At 36.1% G+C, this 21,910-nt stretch overlaps 1 protein-coding gene across 1 annotated transcript in view; it reads right to left on the reverse strand.

Annotated features, from left to right (window-relative positions):
* Positions 1 to 10,999: 10,999 nt before the first annotated feature.
* LOC136866245 (heme transporter FLVCR2) overlaps positions 11,000 to 21,910 on the reverse strand; it is a 100,973-nt gene continuing 90,062 nt past the window's right edge. The window contains exons 6-7 of the mRNA XM_067143041.2: positions 20,514 to 20,624; positions 11,000 to 12,542 (exon numbers count right to left, since the gene is read on the reverse strand). Coding sequence (XP_066999142.2) covers positions 12,239 to 12,542; positions 20,514 to 20,624 — 415 coding nt within the window. The 3' untranslated portion in view covers positions 11,000 to 12,238. The remainder of the gene's footprint in view (positions 12,543 to 20,513; positions 20,625 to 21,910) is intronic.

The following is a 21,910-nucleotide window of genomic DNA, read 5'->3' on the forward strand; positions in this document are numbered from 1 at the left end:
GATTTTAGGGATCTATGCTCAGATGGCCTTTACTTGAACCACAATGGTACATATAAGTTAGGAAATTTGCTTAGGAGGTTTATAGGGATGTACATTCAGGGAAAGAGGGTGAACTAGGGAGTGATGATAAGAGTACAGGGATCTAGAAATCAAGTAGGGATGACATGAAAATGTTAGTGTTGAACTACAGAAGTACTGTAAAGAAAGGAATAGAATTAAGTAATTTAATAGATATACGATGGGGTACTAAAAATGGAATTATTTTTTAAAAGCTATATATTTCCAATTTTTTTACAGAACAACCTTATCCCCTTCAAAATACTCTCCATCACAACTGATACATTTGTCCCACCGGTGCTTCCACTATTCGAAACATTTTTTGAAGTCATCTTTAGAAATGGTTGACAGCTCATCCCTCATTTCCCCCAGGTCAGACCGTCAATCAAACCTTTTATTTGGAAGTTTTAAGAAGATTGTGCAACAGTGTTTGTAAAAAATGACCCGATTTGTGGCAGACAGGAGAATGGTTCTTCCACCACGACAATGCACCTGCACACACAGCCATCTCTGTTAGACAGTTTTTGGCTAAAAATGGCATGGTTCCGCTGCTCCACACACCTTACTCGCCTGACCTGGCTCAGTGCGATTTTTTCGTATTTCCCTTGCTTGTATCATTCTTCTTCTTCTTCTTCTTCTTTTATGACCACATAGGATCACTTTAGTCAGTCCATCGTTCAGGTCTCTTTGAAGGGATTGTTCAGGTTTTGCGGTCCTCCCAGTACTTCTTCAGGCGCTCCGATCTTCGTGCCCTTTCCTCAATTAAAAATATGCATGTTGTTGGTTTGTTTTGTGTAAGAGTAAAGTGGAGGTTTGTATTCTTAAGTTTTGTATTCAATTTTATCTTATTTGTGGTGTCTTCTGTTGTAAGGCCTATTTCCTTCAGATCCTCTCTTACTTCTCTGATCCATTTACATCCTGTTGTGGTATTTTTTGAGATGTGATTGTGTTGTATTAGTTGTTTCAGAAGTCTTGAATCCTGCATCCTTATGACATGTCCAAAGAATCCCAGTCTCCTCTTACGCATAGTATCTGTAATGGGTTCTAGCTCTTTGTACATAACTTTGTTAGGTGTTATCTGCCACTGTCCATCTTTCTGGTATTTTTTGTTGATGCAGGTTCTTCCAATCCTCCTTTCAATTTTCTGAAGTCTGTCAGTCTTTGATTGTTTATCCAGGTGAAAAAGTGTTTCTGCTGCACATGTAGCTTCCAGTTTTATAACTGTGTTGTAGTGTTTTATTTTTGAATTTATTGATAGACATTTCTTTTTGTACATATCCCATGTTAATTTTTGTGCTTTAGCTAATCTATTTGTTCTTGTTTGGATTGAGATTTTTTCATTTAGGTTATGTGTTATTACTTCTCCAAGATATTTAAATTGAGTTACTATTTTGATTTTATTACCATTTATGGTAACTTCTTTTAGTTATGTTGGTTTTTGGGGCATAATTTCTGTTTTCTCAAATGATATTATGAGGCCAATTTTATTTGCAATGTTCTGAAGTTCTGATATCTGGGTTTTTGCTTCTTTCATGTCCACTGCTGGTAATGCTAAATTGTCAGCAAAACCCAGGCAATTTGTTTTGAATTTTTGGCCAATATTTATTTTTGGGAGACATTTCCTAAACCATTCCCTCATTACCATTTCTAGAGCACAATTAAATAATAGTGGTGAGAGCCCGTCTCCCTGCCATAGTCCAGTTTTAATTTCAAATGTCTGTGATGTTTCACCCCTAAACTTCATTTTTGATTTGGTGTTAGTGAGAGTCAATTTTATCATGTTTATTAATTTGGGGTGTAGTCCGAGATGTCTTAAAATTTTAAACAGAAATTCTCTATGGATACAATCATAAGCTTTCTTGAAATCTACAAATGTTATCACCAGATCTCTGTTTCTTCTCCTGTTATAGTCCATTATCAACTTAAGACTCATGATCTGATCAGGACAGCTCCTCCAGGGTCTGAAACCTCCTTGATATTCTCCTAGTTCTTTCTCAAGTTGTAAACTTATCCTATTAAGGGTGATTATTGAAAATATTTTATATGTTATGTCTAGGAGCAAGATTCCCCTGTAGTTATTAGCGTCGGTTTTGTCTCCTTTTTTGAGCAGTGGGTGAATGAGGGCTGTTGTCCAGTGTTCTGGTAGTTCTTCTTTAATCCAGATAGAGACAAGTTGTCGATGGAGGGCAACTATTGCTGATCTTCCTACATATTTCCAGATTTCCGCAAAGTTCTGATCTTCTCCTGGCGCTTTGTAGTTTTTTAATTTATTCCTTTATTGTGGTGGTATTGATGTTCTCTGGTGGTGTTTTAATTGGGGTGTTGGTGTCCAAATGAAGGAGTTCTGTAGGTTCCTCACAATTTAAAAGCTTGTTGGAATATTTAGCCAAAATTTCTGCATTGTCTTTATTGTTATGAGCCAACTTACCATTTTCATCCTTCATCAGTAGGGTTGGGTGTTCATATTTTTGGAGCTGTTTTCTGAAGGTTTTGTAGTAGTCCCTTGATTGAGTTTTATTGAATTGTTCTTCAATTAACTGCAGTATGTCACTTATGATGATGTCTTTTTATTCTTTAAGACTTGGGTAGTTTCTTTTCTCTGTTTTACTAGATTTTGATAGGATATTTGTGTTTTTTGGGACTGATGTAATAGCCATGCCTGATGTCTTTTCTCCACTGTTTCATCACATTCACTGTTCCACCATTGGTGTTTTTTACGTGGTTTAATTGGAGCCAGGTCTTCTGCAATTTGTTTAATTGTGTACTAAGTCTTCAAGTTTATCTGTGATTTTTATTTTTTCAGTTGTTTTCTGGTAATTTTTGTTGTTGATTAGCTGGGTAGGATCTATTTTTCGTATAGTTTTAGGGGCTTGCTTTTGTTGTATCCTCTGGGGAGTGAGTTTAGTTTTAACTGCGTAGTGATCTGAACCTGTGTCTATTCCTCGGCGGACTTTGATGTTACAGATCTCTTTGTGGGGGTATTTGTCCATGCAGATGTGATCCAGTTGCCGTTCTCCTTTCGTGTAGTCAGGGTGTTTCCATGTTTTGAGTTTTTGAGGTTTCCTCTTAAAACATGTAGATTTTGAGATTAAGTTATGGTTTCGACACAGGTCAACTAGTCTCTCTCCATTTTTATTTGTTTTCTTGTGTGCTGGCCATTTTCTGATGAAGTCATGGTATTTTCATATATTAATCAGCCTGACATAATTTACAATGACGAACCTGTTCTGATGGGGGTAAAAAGTTAGGTTGATGATTATATTGACATATTTATAGAAAATCTTTAACAAATTAACTGGGGCTTTGTATTTGAATTTCAAATGGGAGAAAATGATATTGAAACTGTATTTGGAAACTTTTTAGATAAGTTGGTTGAATTGTGGCATTTATGTTCACCATTGGTAAAAATTAGTTGTAATGGTAAACTTAAATGAACTGATGTACTGATAAACTGACTAAATATAGAGAGAGAATTTTTTTTCTGTATAGAATTTATAAAAACTCTTGTCAAGGAGGAACCAAGCAGAACAGTGTGTATAAAGCTTATCTTAATCTATATATATAAAATAAGAGTTTTGTCTGTACATTGCTCAGAATTTGAAAATAATGGTATTTCTGTATTGATCATGTCCACAGTAACAAGAAAATGCAGTTTTTACTTTTCCGTAATTTCTGTCTGTCTGTCTGTCTGTCTGTCTGTCTGTCTGTCTGTCTGTCTGTCTGTCTGTCTGTCTGTCTGTCTGTCTGTCTGTCTGTCTGTATGTATGTATGTATGTATGTATGTATGTACATGCATCACGAGAAAACGGCTGAAGAGAATTTAATAAAAATCGGTATGTAAAGTCGGGTGGTGAGCCGCTACAATCTTAGCTATATATTATTTTATTCATGCTGAGTGAAATGGTAGTTTAGGGGAAGGCCTAAAATTATAACTTAAATATTTATATTATTAGTGGTCATATCGATAAATACTACTTAACTAAAGTTATATAGAATTACATTTCCGATCATTTACGTCTTATGCATTTTTACTGTACTGGCTATGATAACACAGATATTCATGAATTAGGATTTTTGTTGCTAAGTCCATATCAACGCCGAGCCCAGAGAAAATGGGTAAGCAGAATTTAATGAAAATCGGTATATAGAGTCGGAGAATAAGAAACTACAGTTGAAGTATAAACAATGTTATTGACCCTGGGTGAAATGGTAGTTTAGGGGAAGGCACCTAAAATTTAATTTTTAAATACCTATATTCTTGGTCCAATGGAAAAGTACTACATAACTAAAGTTATAGAGAATACAATTTCCAATCATTTATGTTTTATTCAGTTTTACTGTACCGACTATGATAAGAGTGGTATTTCAGAACCGGAAGACAATTAATAATGTGAAGGCCTACAATATTGAAAACGTGTAACATTGATCAACAATAACATTGCACTGACCGTTGTTTGTTGTAATGTTCTTTGTCTCTTATGCTGACATTCAACTCCGATAGATGGGATTACTGCTGCGTACTGAGTATAACAGCCTAACTGAATATTGGCGGGAAATAGCTGAGGAGTTAGATAACTCTCTTCTTTAGCATGCCATTCCTCTGGTTCATACATTTTCTGATACTGCTGGTATGTAACACACTGGTTCATCATAGTATTCCAGCTATTCGATACCTACTCTGATGCGCTGTTTTGAATGAGCAGTGTGAAACTTAAGTCAGAGGCTCAGTTAGTAGTAGTAGTAGTAGTAGTAGTAGTAGTAGTAGTAGTAGTAGTAGTAGTAGTAGTAGTAGTAGTAGTAGTATGTACTGGTCTAGAATTACAATTTAGGCCTATTCCAAATTATAGTACCACAATTCATTAAATAACTCAAAATTCAACCCTGAAAAGAGCCGTTTCTTAAGAAAAGCTTCTTCCCCTTCACTTTTATTAAATCTACATTTATTTCATTTCAAATTAGCACTGAAGATGTGGTTTCTTCTCTGACTTCGAGGACAAATTGCCTCCACGTCAAATAGTTCTTTCCCCCGCCAGTGTAGTGAATTGAGATTTTCCGACTCATCGGGTACTCCCAGGAAACAGATAAGTAAACGGGCATAGTTTTTGCCCTGGGACTATCCACTATTCGAAACACACACACACACACCCGCCGAAAAAAGGGACGAAGATTGTTTACGGATCACGGATGTCTGCGTCTTGGTCATTCCAGCTCTGTAGCTTTGGACTGTTAGTTGGACAGCGTAGTACTGTTCGTTAAAAGTGAGAAAATGCGTGGTTTTTCATTTGATAGAGTATTTCGTATGAAGGCATTGCTTTTAATCGCGCCAGTCCTACTGACGCCATTGTAATGACCCATGTTCATTTCAGTTGGGAAAACCACTAACAGAGTCTTTCTGAGAATCTATAAAGGCAGGCGGAGAGTGAGCGTCTGCCTTTATAATGAAAACTCCCCAACCTGATTGTGACTGATGGTAGGCAAGCTGGCCTACCATTACAATGAAACTTCCCTAACCCAGTCTTTATATGAGGAAAGACATTGGTGACTTCCCCGTCGTGTTTCTAGGGCAGTGTTAAGAGCTATGCAACGCAATACAATCTTGCTCACAACGTTTACACTACCTAACCTAGAATTCTGTATACAATTTATAATTCCGTAGTGAAGCACGGGTACATCAGCTAGTTGTAAACAGTTATATAAAAGAAAACTATTCCATACCAAAACTTTAGCTTGTAAAAAATACATTGAAAAGGAACCCAGCAAATGCAAGGCAGCATGGGATATTATAAAAATCAAATCAGTCACTACTGATCTGCATTTAGGGCAGTCGCCCAGGTGGCAGATTCCCTATCTGTTGTTTTCCTAGCCTTTTCTTAAATGGTCACAAAGAAATTGGAAAATTATTGAACCTTTCCCTTGGTAAGTTATTCCAATCCCTAACTCCCCTTCCTATAAACGAATATTTGCCCCAATTTATCCTCTTGTATTCTAACTTTATCTTCATATTGTGATCTTTCCTACTTTTAAAGACACCACTCAAACTTATTCGTCTACTGATGTCCTCCCACGCCATCTCTCCACTGACAGCTCAGAACATACCACTTAATCGAGCAGCTCGTCTCCTTTCTCCCAAGTCTTCCCAGCCCAAAATTTGCAACATTTTTGTAATGCTACTCTTTTGTCGGAAATCACCCAGAACAAATCAAGCTGCTTTTCTTTGGATTTTTTCCAGTTCTTGAATCAAGTAATCCTGGTGAGGGTCCCATACACTGGAACCATACTCTAGTTCGGGTCTTACCAGAGACTTATATGCACTCTCCTTTACATCTATACTACAACCCCTAAAGTCCCTCATAATCATGTGCAGAGATCTGTACCCTTTATTAACACTCATATTTATGTGATTACCCCAATGAAGGTCTTTTCTTATATTAACACCTAGGTACTTACAATGATCCCCAAAAGGAACTTTCACCCCATCAATGCAGTAATTAAAACTGAGAGGACTTTTCCTATTTGTGAAACTCACAACCTGACTTTTAACCCCGTTTATCGTCATACCAGTCCATCTCACAACACTACCAAGGTCACCCTGCAGCCGCTCACAATCTTGTAACTTATTTATTACTCTGTACAGAATAACATCATCTGCAAACAGCCTTATCTCTGATTCCACTTCTTTACACATATCATTGATATATATATAAGAAAACATAAAGGTCCAATAATACTGCCTTGAGGAATTCCCCACTTAATTATTACAGGGTCAGATGAAGCTTTGCCTACTCTAATTCTCTGAGTTCTATTTTCTAGAAATATAGCCACCCATTCAGTCACTCTTTTTTCTAGTCCAATAGCACTCATTTTTGCCAGTAGTCTTCCATGATCTACCCTATCAAATGCCTTAGATAGGTCAATCGCAATACAGTCCATTTAGCCTCCTGAATCCAGGATATCTGCTATATCTTGCTGAAATCCTACAAGCTGAGCTTCAGTGGAATAACCTTTCCTAAACCCGAACTGCATTTTGTCGAACCAGTTATTAATTTCACAAACATGTCTAATATAATCAGAAAGAATGCTTTCCCAAAGCTTACATGCAATGCATGTCAAACTGACTGGCCTGTAATTTAACCTTTAAAGTACAAGAAAACATCCCTACACGCACTCAAGACACATGCCTTGATCTTGAAGAACTGAATAATTATTTCTTAAACTCTGTAAAAGAAATCAAAGATCAAATTAAGGCAACGGGTACATCTGCAAGTGACTTTCTTCATAATCAACCGCACTGCCAGAACTCTTTCCATTGGGTTGAAATCACACCTGATGAAGTAATTAAAGTTACATTAAAGTCATCAAACTCCAAGAGTATATGGATTATTATTGGTTATCTAATTACATCATCAAAGAATAATACATTTAATTTCTGAACCTCTAGCTTTTATTTTTAATAAGTGTTTAGAGTTTTGCTTAAAATATGCAAAGTTATTCCATATTTAAAAATGGTGACAAACTATTTCCTCAGAACTATTGCATAGTCTCAATTGTTCCAATAATTTCTAAAATATTTGAATCACTTTTGTATGATCCGACTTGGCAACTATTTTGAAACTCACACTCTCCCATCCAACTGTCAGTTTGGGTTTCAACAAGGTAAATATACTACTACTGCTGTTCTTTAAATTGTTAATCAGATATTAACAACTTTTGAAAACAAGCAGGCCATCTCTTTGGTGTTACCAGGTGTATGCATAAATCTTTTCTGGTTTCACTAAGGGATGGCGTCAGCGAATGGTTTGCAGCATATGAATTTGACACATACATCAGTTAGTTCGTCTGACATTAACCTACCAACACACACAAGTTGAGTCCGCCAAATACTAGCGCCTGTGTTGTATCGTTCAGTGATCATGTCAATGTTTGTGCCTGAAAGGGAACATTTGCAGCATGCATTGCTTTTCTTATTTAATCAAAATGAAAAGGCTGTGGAAAGTCATCTTTTGCTGGTAGAAACATATGGTGAACACGCTCCATCGATTAGAACACGTTGGACATGGTTTCGAGAATTTAGACGTGGTGATTTCAATGTGAAAGACGGCATGCTCTGGTGGGCCACAAAAGTGCAAAGACGAGCAATTGCAGGCAAAACCGTTAATGCACAATATTATCGCCAACAAATTATTAATTTAAATCATGCATTGATTGAAAGACGACCGGAGTGTGCAAGAAGACATGACAAAGTGATTTGATACACGACATTGCGCTGTCTCACACAGCAAAACCAGTGAAAGACACCTTGAAATCACTTGGATGGGACATCCTTCCACACCCGCCATACTGCCCCGACCTGGCACCGTGTATATATCACCTGTTCGCATCAATGAGGCACGCGCTCGCAGAACAGCACTTCAGCAATTTCAAGGAAGTTGGAAAATATTTTGCCACAAAAGACAAGTAGTTTTTCTGGCATGGTATTCATAAATTACCTGAAAGATGGGCGAAGTGTGTAGAAGCCGATGGCCAATACTTTGAATAAACAAAAAATGAATTTCGCTTGAAAATTACGTGTTTTCTTTTCCACAAAAATCGGCAAAAACTTATGCATACACCTGGTATGTGATGTAAATAATGTTTTTGATTGTATTAATCATGAAAATTTACTTGTAAAGCTTGAAACGGGCGTCGAATATCCCTCACTGCACATACTTAAATAACAGATACCATTTTGTCTCGATTAAAAATAGGTATTCCACTTTGAAGAAAGTTACAACTGGTATGCCAGAGGGCTCTGTCCTCAGTCCATTTTTATTCATTCTGGCAATCAATGATTTATTGCAAAATGTCACAGCTCATGGCTCTTATATCCTCTGCGGATGGTACAACGTTAATTACAAAACACCAGATCATCTCAGGTTTGCATCAGATGTCTCAGGAAGCTCTTGGAACTGCAATGCATAGGTTTTCATCCAATAGACGGTTGTGCAATCAGGATAAAACTCAATTTCTCACTCTAGGTTTGTCCAAAGATATTGAAAGTCAGTCAGTCAAACTTTGAGTTTTCATATTGATGCCAAATTGAACTGGGAAGCACTTATTGTTCATGTTGGTAAAAAAATATCATGAGTGGCCTATTGGATATGGAAATTGAGAGATTTAATTAGCAGTGACTACCTAAGGATGGCATATTTTGGTCTCTTCCAGTCGCACGTTACTTATGGGCTGTTATTATGGGGGCATTCTTCATATGTATATAATATTCTTCTAATACAGAAAAAGGTTGTCTGTACAATGTGTAGGGCTAGTGCAGTTGACCATTGTTGATCCCTCTTAATTGAGCTTAAAATACTGAGAATTATAAATTTGCATATTTATGTCTCTTTGACATATGTTAAAAACAACTTAAATGAATTCAATACTAAGGAAAACATTCACCTTCATGATATTTGGGGCAAAACAGACATTGACATCCCAATTCAAAGACTGTTAAAAACTGCTCACTCACATAGGAGTTGTTTAATATTTTTTTAATAAATTACCACATTCTGCACGGTCCACTACTTTAAGTAATTTAAAAAGGAAATCGTATGATTGGTTAATAGAAAATCCATTTTATACTACCACTCAGTTCTTAGAAATGCATAATGTTAGTATTTTTAATAAAAGGTGTTTGTACATTTACCCTAGTTAATACTGTATGAAGTATTAATTTATTATCAATTGATGAAGCCTATTTCATTGTATATGGTCAATGGCAAATAAAGATTCTTGATCCTTGGTGAGCTTAAGCGTTTCTTGGGTAAGCCCTTGTTTCTTTTCTGACTTAGTTGTTTTTCCCAATCTGGTAAAGTAATTTGATTTAACTTCAAGTGCAGGCGTTTTCCCCACTGAGGTCTATTGACCAAGTTTTTATAGCTAAATATCAAAAGGGTAATTTATCACTTACCCTCAGCCTAACTTGTGAGGAGGAAAGTTTTTTAACCTTTTTATATAAACTGTAAAATTAACTTGATTCATGACTTTGCCTCCATAATTCTATTTAACCATTTATATTTTTAGTGCAAAGTATGACACTTCATCATCAGTTGTTTCTCAGATTCCTTGTAATGTATACTAAATATTGTAACTTCTTTTAATATATTTTCTTTTTAATAGATATGTGATTAGCCCTTTGTTTCAATGTAGAACAAGTTGTAGGTTGGTGCTCTTAGCACCAGGTATCATTCTCCACTCCATGTGGCTGAAAATGATGTTTTTGCATTTCTTATGTAAATTTTAAATAACCTTTTCTGGTTGTGTCTCTCATTTCCCAAAGTTACATAAGTCTTGCTTTGTTTTTAATTTTTAAATATGTAATTTGCATAAATAGTGCTGCTCTTAGGAAAATTATCTTTATTTGAAGTTTTGGCCATGAAAATCTATGTTCCGTCACCTTGTAGGGATTCCTACCGCTTCCCACATTCTGAGTCATGGCCCTTCTTATGCTCTGATGGTTAGGAATATCTAATCCACCAAAAGTGAAATTTGCTCAGCATATTTTAAGCAAGATTCAGACCTGTAGGAATGACAGAATCCCTCTTCTATTTGACAGGCCAGAGACTCTTAGAAAACAATTTGTTGCTCAATAGAGAGTAGTAAATTGGATGAAAACCAATACAGTTTCAGACCACAGGAAGGCTGTCATTACCAGATATTCAGTATGCATCAATTATTTGAAAATTATTATGATAGGAATAGACAGTTTTATATATGTATATATATGTTTTGTAGATTCCTTGTAAGTGAATTTGAATCAAGGCATAGCAGAGCTGATACAATGGGTTTGCAGTTGTGATCAATGCTATTCTATAAGAAAGACATCAGATGGCAAATGAAACTCCTCGTTTGAAGGATACTTGAGCTAGAATTCTTCATCCTCAGGAACAGTGGAACAAACAACAATAAAAATGTTTCTATTCAGTTTATTAATAATCTACATTTTGGCTTACTTGACTTAATTCCAGTTACTCCTGGGTGGAGCATAGGACACATACAAGAGCTCTCCATCTGACTCGATCTGCTGCCACTGTCTTAATGTTCTTCAAGGACTTCTCAGCTGCCGCCACCTATACTTCCACTGTTCACCACCATGTTATCCTTGGTCTGGGATTCCATTCAAGAGCCTGTTTTGGTACGTTGTCATAGCCTTGGTGGAGGGTGTGTCCTATCCATTTCCATTTTCATTCTGTTGTCTGGACTTCAGCCATTCATTGCTGATTGTGCTCCCACAGTTCTTGATTTGATACAATGTTCAGCCATCGCACTCCTAGGATGGTTCTCAAACATTTTTTTTATGAAAGTCTGGACTTTACGTGTTATATCTCCAATCACCTTCCATGTGACCATAAAAGTGTACAAATTTCATGTTAGAGTCAAAAATGCTCAGTTTCGTCTTTGTCCTCAGTTCTTGAGACTTCCACACTGGTCAGAGCCGGGCGAAGGCCCTTTGGCCTTTTTGACCCTATTTTGGAGATCTTCATTTGCCCCTCCATTTCTAGAAATAATCCTTCTAGGTAACAGTAATGGTCAGCTTGCTCTTTCTCTTTCTCTAGTTTCAGTGGGTTCATGTTTCTGGCATTTACCCTTAGATCATTTGTCTTGGCAATGTTAATTTTGAGTCCCATCCTATGTGGTTCCATTTCAAGATCTTTCATATTCTTGGACATATCTCTGAAAGAATGTAATAATAGACATATATCATCTGCGAAGTCCAAATCTTCTAGACATTCAGTCATCCCCCAATGTATTTTTCTTTGTTTACCTTCAACGACCTTTCTCACGACCTGGTCCAGTGTCAGCAGGAATAGCATGAATCTTACATCTAATGTATATTATTTACAATTTCCATTTAAATATGAAATCAATTTAAATATATAGTGAAAAAGATAGTAAGACTACTAGGTTAGCTGAAGTGTTCCATCTGGATTTTATGTTTCATGAATCTTGTAGTTCTTTAACATGGTTCTGGACAGTGGAAGCAGAAGGAGTGGTGGTTGAGAAGTTCTGGAAGACAAGGCGACAGCAGCAAATCGAGTCAGATTCAGAGCTCTTGCACGTGCCCTATGCTCCATCCTGGACTGACAGGAATTAATTCAATGAAGTAAATAAAGTTCTTCTTTAACACTGACAATATTCCAATCTTAAGCTAAACAAAATGAGTATTATTTTCTTCTTCCTTATTGATGGTTGCTGCATGAGCAGCTTGCCGTCTCAGATCAGACTTAATTAGAGCTGTGAGTCCTGTCCCTATAATTAGGATAACCGTCATGGCAACATTAGCCCACACATCGCCGATGATCTTGATGAGCCAAGCATAAGCCATTGTGAAGGGAACTCCTGTTATTGCTGACCCTGCCAGCAAGATGCCAGCAGTAGTGCCCTCAGGCTCTGGGTAAGTGATCTCTGAAGTAAACTCCAAGCTTACTGGCATGTAACCTCCTATACAGGCTCTGAAACACAAAAAATATATTATTGTTCCTAAGAGGCTCCAGAAGATAGTATAGTAGTTATATTGAAGAAAATATGAATGATAACTTGAAGGCAGGGACCAATGACCACAATGTTTGGCCTGTTAAAACAGCAGTCATCATCATCATCATCATCATCATCATCATCATCATCATATCGTCACAATATTTTGATGAAAAACTACAAAACTCTGCTTCGAATTAAACAATGACATCTGGACTTGCACCAAATTTGATCACTTCAGTACCTTCTTATATAATATATTAAAATAAATACTATTAGTCTGTTGGGTTTTTCAGCAATTGTCTTCACTGTGTGTTTTATGAGATGTTAAGGCTGCAGAAATGGGAAGAAATCCCTCAACACTTCTAACTGTCAGATACTAAATATGTCTTTATCCTTCTGTATATTACGGTACTTATTTTCTCCCTTCCATTAATTATATTGGCCTATTGGGTTTCTGTCCTTCAATTGTGTTTGTTCTTCACATGACAATTATCAAAGAGAGGTGTTATCAAATGCTTAATAAATCAATATATATATATATATTTATGTATATTTATGTTGCATAAGATATTATCATGTTTGGACCTTTGAACTAAGAAAAGAATGATTTATTTATTTATTTATTTATTTATTTATTTATTTATTTATTTATTTATTTATTTATTTATTTATTTATTTATTTATTTAGTCTGATCCAGGACACCCTAGATTTGCCATAAGACACAGAATAATACACAATAACAATTTTGAGGGAAGATAAAGAATATTAATGTTATTAATGTTAAAAAAATGATAGGTTACAATTAACCATGTTAAATGGCATGAACTCCATATAAATGGTGACGAAGAATCGAAACGGAGTATTTGATGAGTGAGACGACTATCTCATCTTAGAATTTTTTTTGTATCAATATTATTATTAATATGTGGAATTTTTTGTATCTATATTATGAAACAGCCTATACCTACATGTGCCATTTTAGTAGAATATTTCCTGTTGCACAAAAGACTTTTCTGGATCATCAAGAATGAAGAGACCTTCAATTGGTCAAAATAAGCTTAATTATTATTGGTGAAAGTGAATGCGCAGGAGTTTATCTGTAGGATTCACATTCACCAGTAAAATTGTTGTAATGACTTAGTTTTTGAGTGAAGAAAAAGGTTTCATCAATGATCTGGAAACGCATATTGTTGGAGGTGGGATCATGATAATGGGAGATCTGAATGCTCATGTGGGAACTGATAGAATGGGATATGAGAATGATCTGGGCCCACATGGTTTGGCAATAGAAATGAAGATGGAGAGAAACTGTTGGACTTTTGTATAAGAAATAACCTGATAATAAAGAACACATGGTTTATGAAGAGGAATAGCCATAAGATCAGCCGATATAGTTGGGATGGACAGTATGGAACACTCATCGATTTTATAATAACAGACCAAGAATGAGGAAGATACGTCATGAATATGAAGATGATCCCCAGTGAAAGTATGGAAGGTGATCATAGATTATTAATTGTGGAATTAAAACAAGTAAAAATCCATAAAATTGTACTAAAGAAGAAACCAAAGATCAGGATTTTGGAATTGGAGGAGGAGGATAAAAGAATGGCATTCCAAGATTGGATAAAAAGGAAGTTGTCTAACACAGAAATACGAAGTGGAGAAGAAGAGTGGGACAATTTAAGACAGACATTTGTGGAAGCAGCAATTGAGGTATGCGGTTAAGGTTAAGGGAAAGGAGACATGGTGGTGGACAGACAAAATTAAAAAAAAAAAAAAAGAAATGAACAAGTTGAAGAAAGAAATGGATAAGGAAAAGCAAAAACATATCAGAGGGATGAGAATAAGGTAGTAAGGTTACATGTGGAATACAAAAGATTGAAACTACAAGTAAAGAGGAGTATCAAGGAAGAAAAGGGGAAATGTTGGGGACAGTTTACAAACAAAATTGAGCAAGATAGTTGATGAAATCAGAAACTATTGTACAGAGTAATAAAATTGAAAAGAATAAATCAAGAAAAAATAAGGCATCAGAGAGAGAAGATGGATCTATAGTACATGACGAACAGAGTCTTCAGAAGGTAATGGCAAAATATTTTGAAAAACTTTATAATGAGGATGACTGCTTGGAGGAAGAAGGAGATAAGAAAATGGAAATAATAGATGGAGAAAAGGAAGAGAACCCGATAACATGGTTGGAACTTGAAAGGGCAGTGAAGGCAATGACCAAAGGTAAAGCAAGTGGAGGAGACGAATTCAATGCTGATATGATTAAGGCAGCAGGAAGCAGTGGCTATACTGAGACCTCAATGCCATATGAAGGGATGAAAGGATACATGAAGATTGGCAACACGGAAGCATTGTACCATTGTTCAAAAAGGAAATAGGAATAAATGTGAAAATTATAGAGGTATAACCCTATTATCACATAGGATACAAATTAAAATATAGAAAGTCATAGACAGGGATATAATAGAAACACAGTCAGAGGAAGAACAATATGGCTTTATACTGAATAGATCAACAATAGACTTGATATTTACAATGCAAACAATAATGGAAAAACATCTGGAAAGGAACAAGGAAATAACTTTTGAATTTTTTGATTTGGAAAAAGCTTATAATACAGTTAAGAGAAAACATGTATGGGAATGCCTACGGAAAAGGAATGTACCAAAATCATTAATTAACAAGATAAAGTTGTATCATGAGAGTAAAAGCAGTGTTCAATTGGGGAGTGGTGACTCTGAAACATTTTATACAAAAAAAGGTCTCAAGCAAGGAAGTACACTGTCGCCATTATTGTTTTATTATATTGATGGATGAAATCATTAAACATTTAAAACAGAGTATCAGAAGTAATGAAGTGAATGCTTTGGTATTTGTAGATGATGTGGTTATTTGGCGAAAGGGAGAAAAGGAAGTACAAAGGAGACTGGACATTTGGAATGAAAATCTGAAGGAGTTTGAAATGGCAATTAGTAAAAAGAAAACTGTGGTTATGCACTGTGGAAAAGAGAAAAAGAGAAGCCAAGTGAACATAGACAGAGAACAGTTAGAGAATACAGAACAGTTTACATATCTGGGTAGCATTCTTAATGGAAGTAATAAAGTCAACCCTGAAATAAATAACAGACTAAGTAAAGGTACAACATTTTATCATCAAGTGAGAGAGCTTTTATGGGATGACAAAGTACCCAAGAGAACAAAATTAAAATTATATAACGGTATTTCATACCAATTGTAACATATGGACTAGAAAAACTGGTAACTAATAAGAGACAAAATAGTAAGATCCAAGCAGTGAAAATGAAATTTTTATGAACATTGGTTAAAAAGATGAGAAGAGATAGAATCCAAAATATTAAAATCAGAGAAGAGCAATATATAGAACCATTAGTACAGAACGTACAGAAAGCAAGACTGAGATGGTTTGGATAAGTAAAAAAAAAATGGGAAAGGAACGAGTAGCAAGAAAGGAGTTGGAAAGAGAAGTGGGAAACAGACCAGTTGGAAGACCAAGAAGAAGCAGAATGGATCAGATTTGGAAGGACATTAGAGAAAGTGGATTGGACATGGTGGAAGTAATGGAGCAGGAAAAGTGGAAGGACAGAAAGGAGTGGAGGAGGCTTGTTAACCACACCCGGGCGACTGGAGTGGGACATTGATGATGATGATGATGATGATGATAGTTGAGAGTAAATTCCGTATCCTGATTGATTACTTTGGTGCTTGCACCATTTCCTGTTTCCCGATCTCACCGGCACCTCCGCGGGAGCGAGGTTGCCTCCGCATCTTTGCTTCTTGACCATCTTTGAGAGCGGTCATGCTCCTGCATCAATTCCGTCATGGGATACCAGTCTCGGGGTAAGCACTGTTTCTTCTTGTTTTTCAGACATTAACTTCATTTAAATGTAGTTATTTCTTTTTTGCACAGGAGTTTATCCTCGGGATTCACATTCATCAGTAAAATTGTTGTAATGACTTAGCTTTTGAGTTAAGCTCACTTTTTTTTTTTTTGAGGCAATTCCCTTTACCTTTTTTTTTTAAACCTTGTAACTAACATGTAACTTAACTTTCTCTTGGGTTGTCTCCCATAGTTCAGTTTCTCTCAACACACATGCCTAAAATTGATGTTTTTTACCGGAAGCGTTTTTGGTACTGATACTAGTTTTTTGTGCCTCTGTGTTAAGATTTTATTTCTTTCCTTTTCTCAATTTGTGTAATGGGAATTAGCCCTCATTTAAATCAATATACATAATTGTACCTTTTGAGTGTAACTTAAAATTTTTCTTTGTATGTAGCGCATATCTGCAGGCGCAGTTACAACTTTAATCTTGTAAATGAATTTGTTTAGATCTTTGTTGATGATTTTTGGTTCGTCCTTCTATTAATTTATTTGTTTCTTTCAATAAAATGTCAAGGGCAATTACTATCTTTAATTTTTTATCGACAACGAATACTTTCCATTACCTCGTAGGAACCATGCCGTTTTCTACATCCATTTTGTAGTTGTCACGTTTCTCAACCTGTTGCTTATGTTTTATGGCACTTCGAGTCTATGAACCTTGAGTTTGTTCTAATTTTTGTACTGTGTTTTTAAATTCATAAGATTTATCATAAGCTTTTATTATTTTATCATTATCATCATCATCATCATCATTATTATTATTATTATTATTACTTTTGTGTAACCGGAGAGGTTACAAGTTCCTTGGATCTTTGTTCTGTGGAGGAACTGATACAGTCTCTAACAAATATACCAGGCAGCTCGTGAGTGCTGTACTTTCTACTTATAAATGTCCCGCATGCACAAATGATGAATAGGATGTCTATTAACTGATTTTCACAGGGGCTCTACTGCCAGAAGGCAGGTTACATCAGAATATGAAGAGATAACAACCGGACGGTCGCTCGCATGTTGCTCAGCGCTACCAGACTAATGCAACCCCTTGGAATAGTAAACCTCATTTACGACCGCATAGTACTAGGCTGGTGTATGTACTAGTGTACAGCAGCACTAAATTTGCTGTCTGCATATCGGCAATGGCTAGTGTTTACAGCACCGACGAATATACAGACATCATTTTAATCTGTGGAGAATCTGCTGAGAATGCAGCTGAAGCTCCAAATGGATGTCTGCCTTCTACACACGTATTTTGCCGAGCAGTATTAGTTTTTGTTTCATACAAACAACTCTTTTATAGAGTGGAATGTCTACACATACATAAATTAATAACTTATAAAATTTTCTTTTCTGCACCTTTGGTGTATTTACAAATGCATCCTGTTATGTAACGTGTGCAGTAAAATGACTGCTATTTGTTTCACATCATCCACAATACAGTACGTTGTAGCACTCCTTTGTAAACAAGTTATTAGGCATCCCATGCATCATGAGTACATGTGGGACAATTGTAAGTAGAAAGTACGGCACTCATGAGTCGGCTAGTATAATACAGTATTTGCTAGTTATTGAATTAAAGTTAAAGTTATTAAATTTTCTTTTTCTGCATCTCTGGTGTATTTACAAATGGAGCCTGTTATGTAATGTGTGCAGTAAAATGACTGCTATTTGTTTCACAACATCCACAATACAGAGTACGTTGTAGCACTCCTTTGAAAACAAGTGATAAGGCATCCCATGCATCACGAGTGCATGTGAGACAATTGTAAGGAGAGAGTACGGCGCTTGCGAGTCGGCTGGTATAATACAGTATTTGCTGGTGGTTTAACCTCACATGAACACATACAGGTTTTTGCTGATGCTAGGATGGGAAAGTAGTGGTCATAGCATTAAATAAGGTACAGTTCTGGCATTTGTCTGTTATGTAAATGAGAAACCATAGATAATCAGTTTCAGGGCTACTAATGGTGGTGTTCATATCACCACCTCACGAACTCAAGATCATAGCTACATGACCTGTACCATGTAGCCAACTTATTCGGCCAAATATATTTTACATTTTCTGCCTACGAGAGTCATTTGTCCATATTGATGGTTAGATTTTTGTCTATTTTACACAGTGTGCCCATATTTAAAATAAACGATCTTAATATTGAATACTTTCAAAAGAAAGAAATTGCAGAGCAGCGGAGGTAATCAGGGTGATGTACACAGGCAAAGGAAAAAAAACCAGTGCTTACAAAGGTATAGCACTAGAATCCATTATTTTCAAGATATTCTCAAAACTTGTAATGGTTAGCATCAAAACCTCCCAATCATTTTGGATTCATCTGTACAACGTCTTCAATCCAAGCTATTAATGAAGTCCTGCAGGAAACTGACAATGTCTTATACAATCATCCATGCCACTATATGCCATCTTTACTTATTGCTTCAAATCATTAGATTTTTCTTTCTTTTTTTGCTATTTGCTTTACGTTGCACCGACACAGATAGGTCTTATGGCAACGTTGGGATAGGAAAGGCCTAGAAGTGGGAAGGAAGCGGCCATGGCCTCAATTGAGATACAGCCCCAGCATTTGGCTGGTGTGGAAATGGGAAACCACGGAAAACCATCGTCAGGGCTGCCGACAGTGGGATTCGAACCCACTATCTCCCGGATGAAATCATTAGATGATGACAGAGAGAAACAAACTGGAAGTTGTACTTCAATATGTAAAAATCCTGTATTAAAAAGTTGAAATCAATTTTAAACACGAAGAACGTAACAGTGAATGATGGCATACCAATTATTGCAGCCATCAAACAAATAAGAAGGAGTTTTAAGGTGATCCCATGAGTCCACTTCTTTTCAGTATCTTGACAGCTGACATAATTTACACAAACAATGCTATACAGGTAGATTACTGCCTGATGGCACAAGCATGGTGCAGGGCCATGAGGTTGGAGAGGAAAGCAGGGGATAACTACTGTCGTACTCCTCTCTTGATTTTTTAACCCACAATACAGTTACAATTACGAGGAGCTGATGTGAACACTTCCGTAGCAACTAGCAAAGTGAATGTTACTCCACTCTCATTCACACTGGAGCATATAGACTCACCCATATATGAAACTCATTTTGGATGGAGATAAGATTTTATGCCATTGGATAGAAATTTACCACTACGAAGATACTTACAGTATATTATCCCTTTGGGCTCCTTTTGTGTTTGTCCTGTGTTGCTAATCTTTTATCTTCATGTTTCTTCTCTTTGATGTCTGCCTTCCTCATGAAGCTGGGAAGCAGAACCGAGCTCATCAGGGACTGAGGAAAAAAATATATAGACGAACTAGGATTGATGAGGAGAGAGTGTTTCTAGTTGTAGATGTGGAGATTGTACTGTACTTGTCTTTTGTGTATTCATGTTTGTCTTCATCTCCTCTTTCTATTGCTCCATCTTCCCACACTGACCTGTCATTGTATTCATCCTATTATATTTTTCTTTTCATGTTCTTATCTCTATACAACTAAGATACTGAACTATGCAGACAATTGATCTGCTCTCAAGATGCCCAGTGATTCTGCAACTGGCATATAAACAACTTCAAACAAAACATGGTCTTACTATGATGCAAATAAATCATGCCAAGATAAAAGCTTTGGAATTCCAGAGAGGAGGGAAAGTTAAGACAGGACAATTTCACCTGCAGAAGGTTACTTATCGAAATAAGTCCAACCGTCAAAAGTGAATAATTGAAAACTTCTGTTGATTTTTACCTCAACTCTATAATAATTAGAGATATGTAAGTATGCAGTTTGTCTGCTTATTGCTCAGAAACATTTTCTGCATCACATTTTGGAAATCAAAGATAATTAGAAAGGGTTGTTTAATTGAATTGCTATGAAGGAAATTTTGCTGTTCTTGGATGATGCAAAATTAAGTGATTCCTGATGCTTCCTCAGTTAACCTCTTAATATGAAAAATGTCCTTAGAATAAATCTGATATTCATTCATACAATCTTGATAAGTCCATTATGTCCATACTACTTACCCAAAAATACCTCCAGTGATGTAGATAGCAGTGTGTGATCTTGTGCCAAGAAGAAACGTGGTTGCTATCAGAGAGATTGCTGAGAGTATGTACAAAGCTATTGTGGTTTCCCTGCAACAGTATGACCAACAAACTTTATTTTACTGATATTCTTTGTTTACATATCAATCAATCAATCAATCAATCAATCAATCAATCAATCAATCAATCAATCAATCAATCAATCAATCAATCAATCAATCAATCAATCAATCAATCAATCAATCAATCAATCAATCAATCAATCAATCAATCAATCAATCAATCAATCAATCAATCAATCAATCAATCAATCAATCAATCAATCAATCAATCAATCAATCAATCAATCAATCAATCAATCAATCAATCAATCAATCAATCAATCAATCAATCAATCAATCAATCAATCAATCAATCAATCAATCAATCAATCAATCAATCAATCAATCAATCAATCAATCAATCAATCAATCAATCAATCAATCAATCAATCAATCAATCAATCTGCATTTAGAGCTGTCACCCAGGTGGCAGATACCCTATCAGTTGTTCACCTAGCTTTTTCTCAAACGTTTTCAAAGAACTTGAAAATGTATCAAACATTTCCTTTGATAATTTATTCCAATCCCTTGCTTCTCATCCCATAAATGAATATTTACCCCAATCTGTCCTCTTGAATTCCAACTTTATATTATGATCATTCCTACTTTTAAAAGATCCTCTGAAGCTTATTCGTGTACTAATGGTGTTTCACGCCATCTCTTCACTGACAGCGTGAAACATACCACATAATTGAGTATCTCGTCTCCTTACTCTCAAGTCTTCCCAGCCTAAAGTTTGCAACATTTTCATAACACAACTCTTTTGTCAGAAATCACACAGAAAAAACTGTACTGCTTTCCTTTGAATCCTTTCCAGTTCTCGTATCAAGTAGTCCTGATGTGGGTCCCATACACCAGAACTATAATTTGGGTCTTGTGCGATGTTGAAAGAACTTTGGCAAAAGTTGAAAAATGTGTACCTGTCCAAAGGCCCTGCAAGAAAAGCTAACCTGCTGAAACAAATAGTGCTTCAACGCATGAATGAGGGTGACAATGTTAGTGATCATCTGTGTAGATTCTTGATACTGTTGACCGACTCAGCGATACAGAAGTGCTGATAAACAATGACTTTCTGTTGATATTGTTACTCTACAGTTTACTGGCAAGTTTTGATTGTTTTCATATTGCAATCAAGTCATATGACGAACTCCCGAGTCCCAAAACACTGCGGAAAATATTAGTGACGAAAGTGACTCGCGATTGAGTAACCAACAAACTCATATGCAGAACACGATTTTGGTGCAGAAACAGAACAATAACAACAGTTGGAACTGT

The sequence above is a fragment of the Anabrus simplex genome, chromosome 3 (genome assembly GCF_040414725.1).
Source record: "Anabrus simplex isolate iqAnaSimp1 chromosome 3, ASM4041472v1, whole genome shotgun sequence".
Taxonomy (NCBI): Eukaryota; Metazoa; Arthropoda; class Insecta; order Orthoptera; family Tettigoniidae; genus Anabrus; species Anabrus simplex.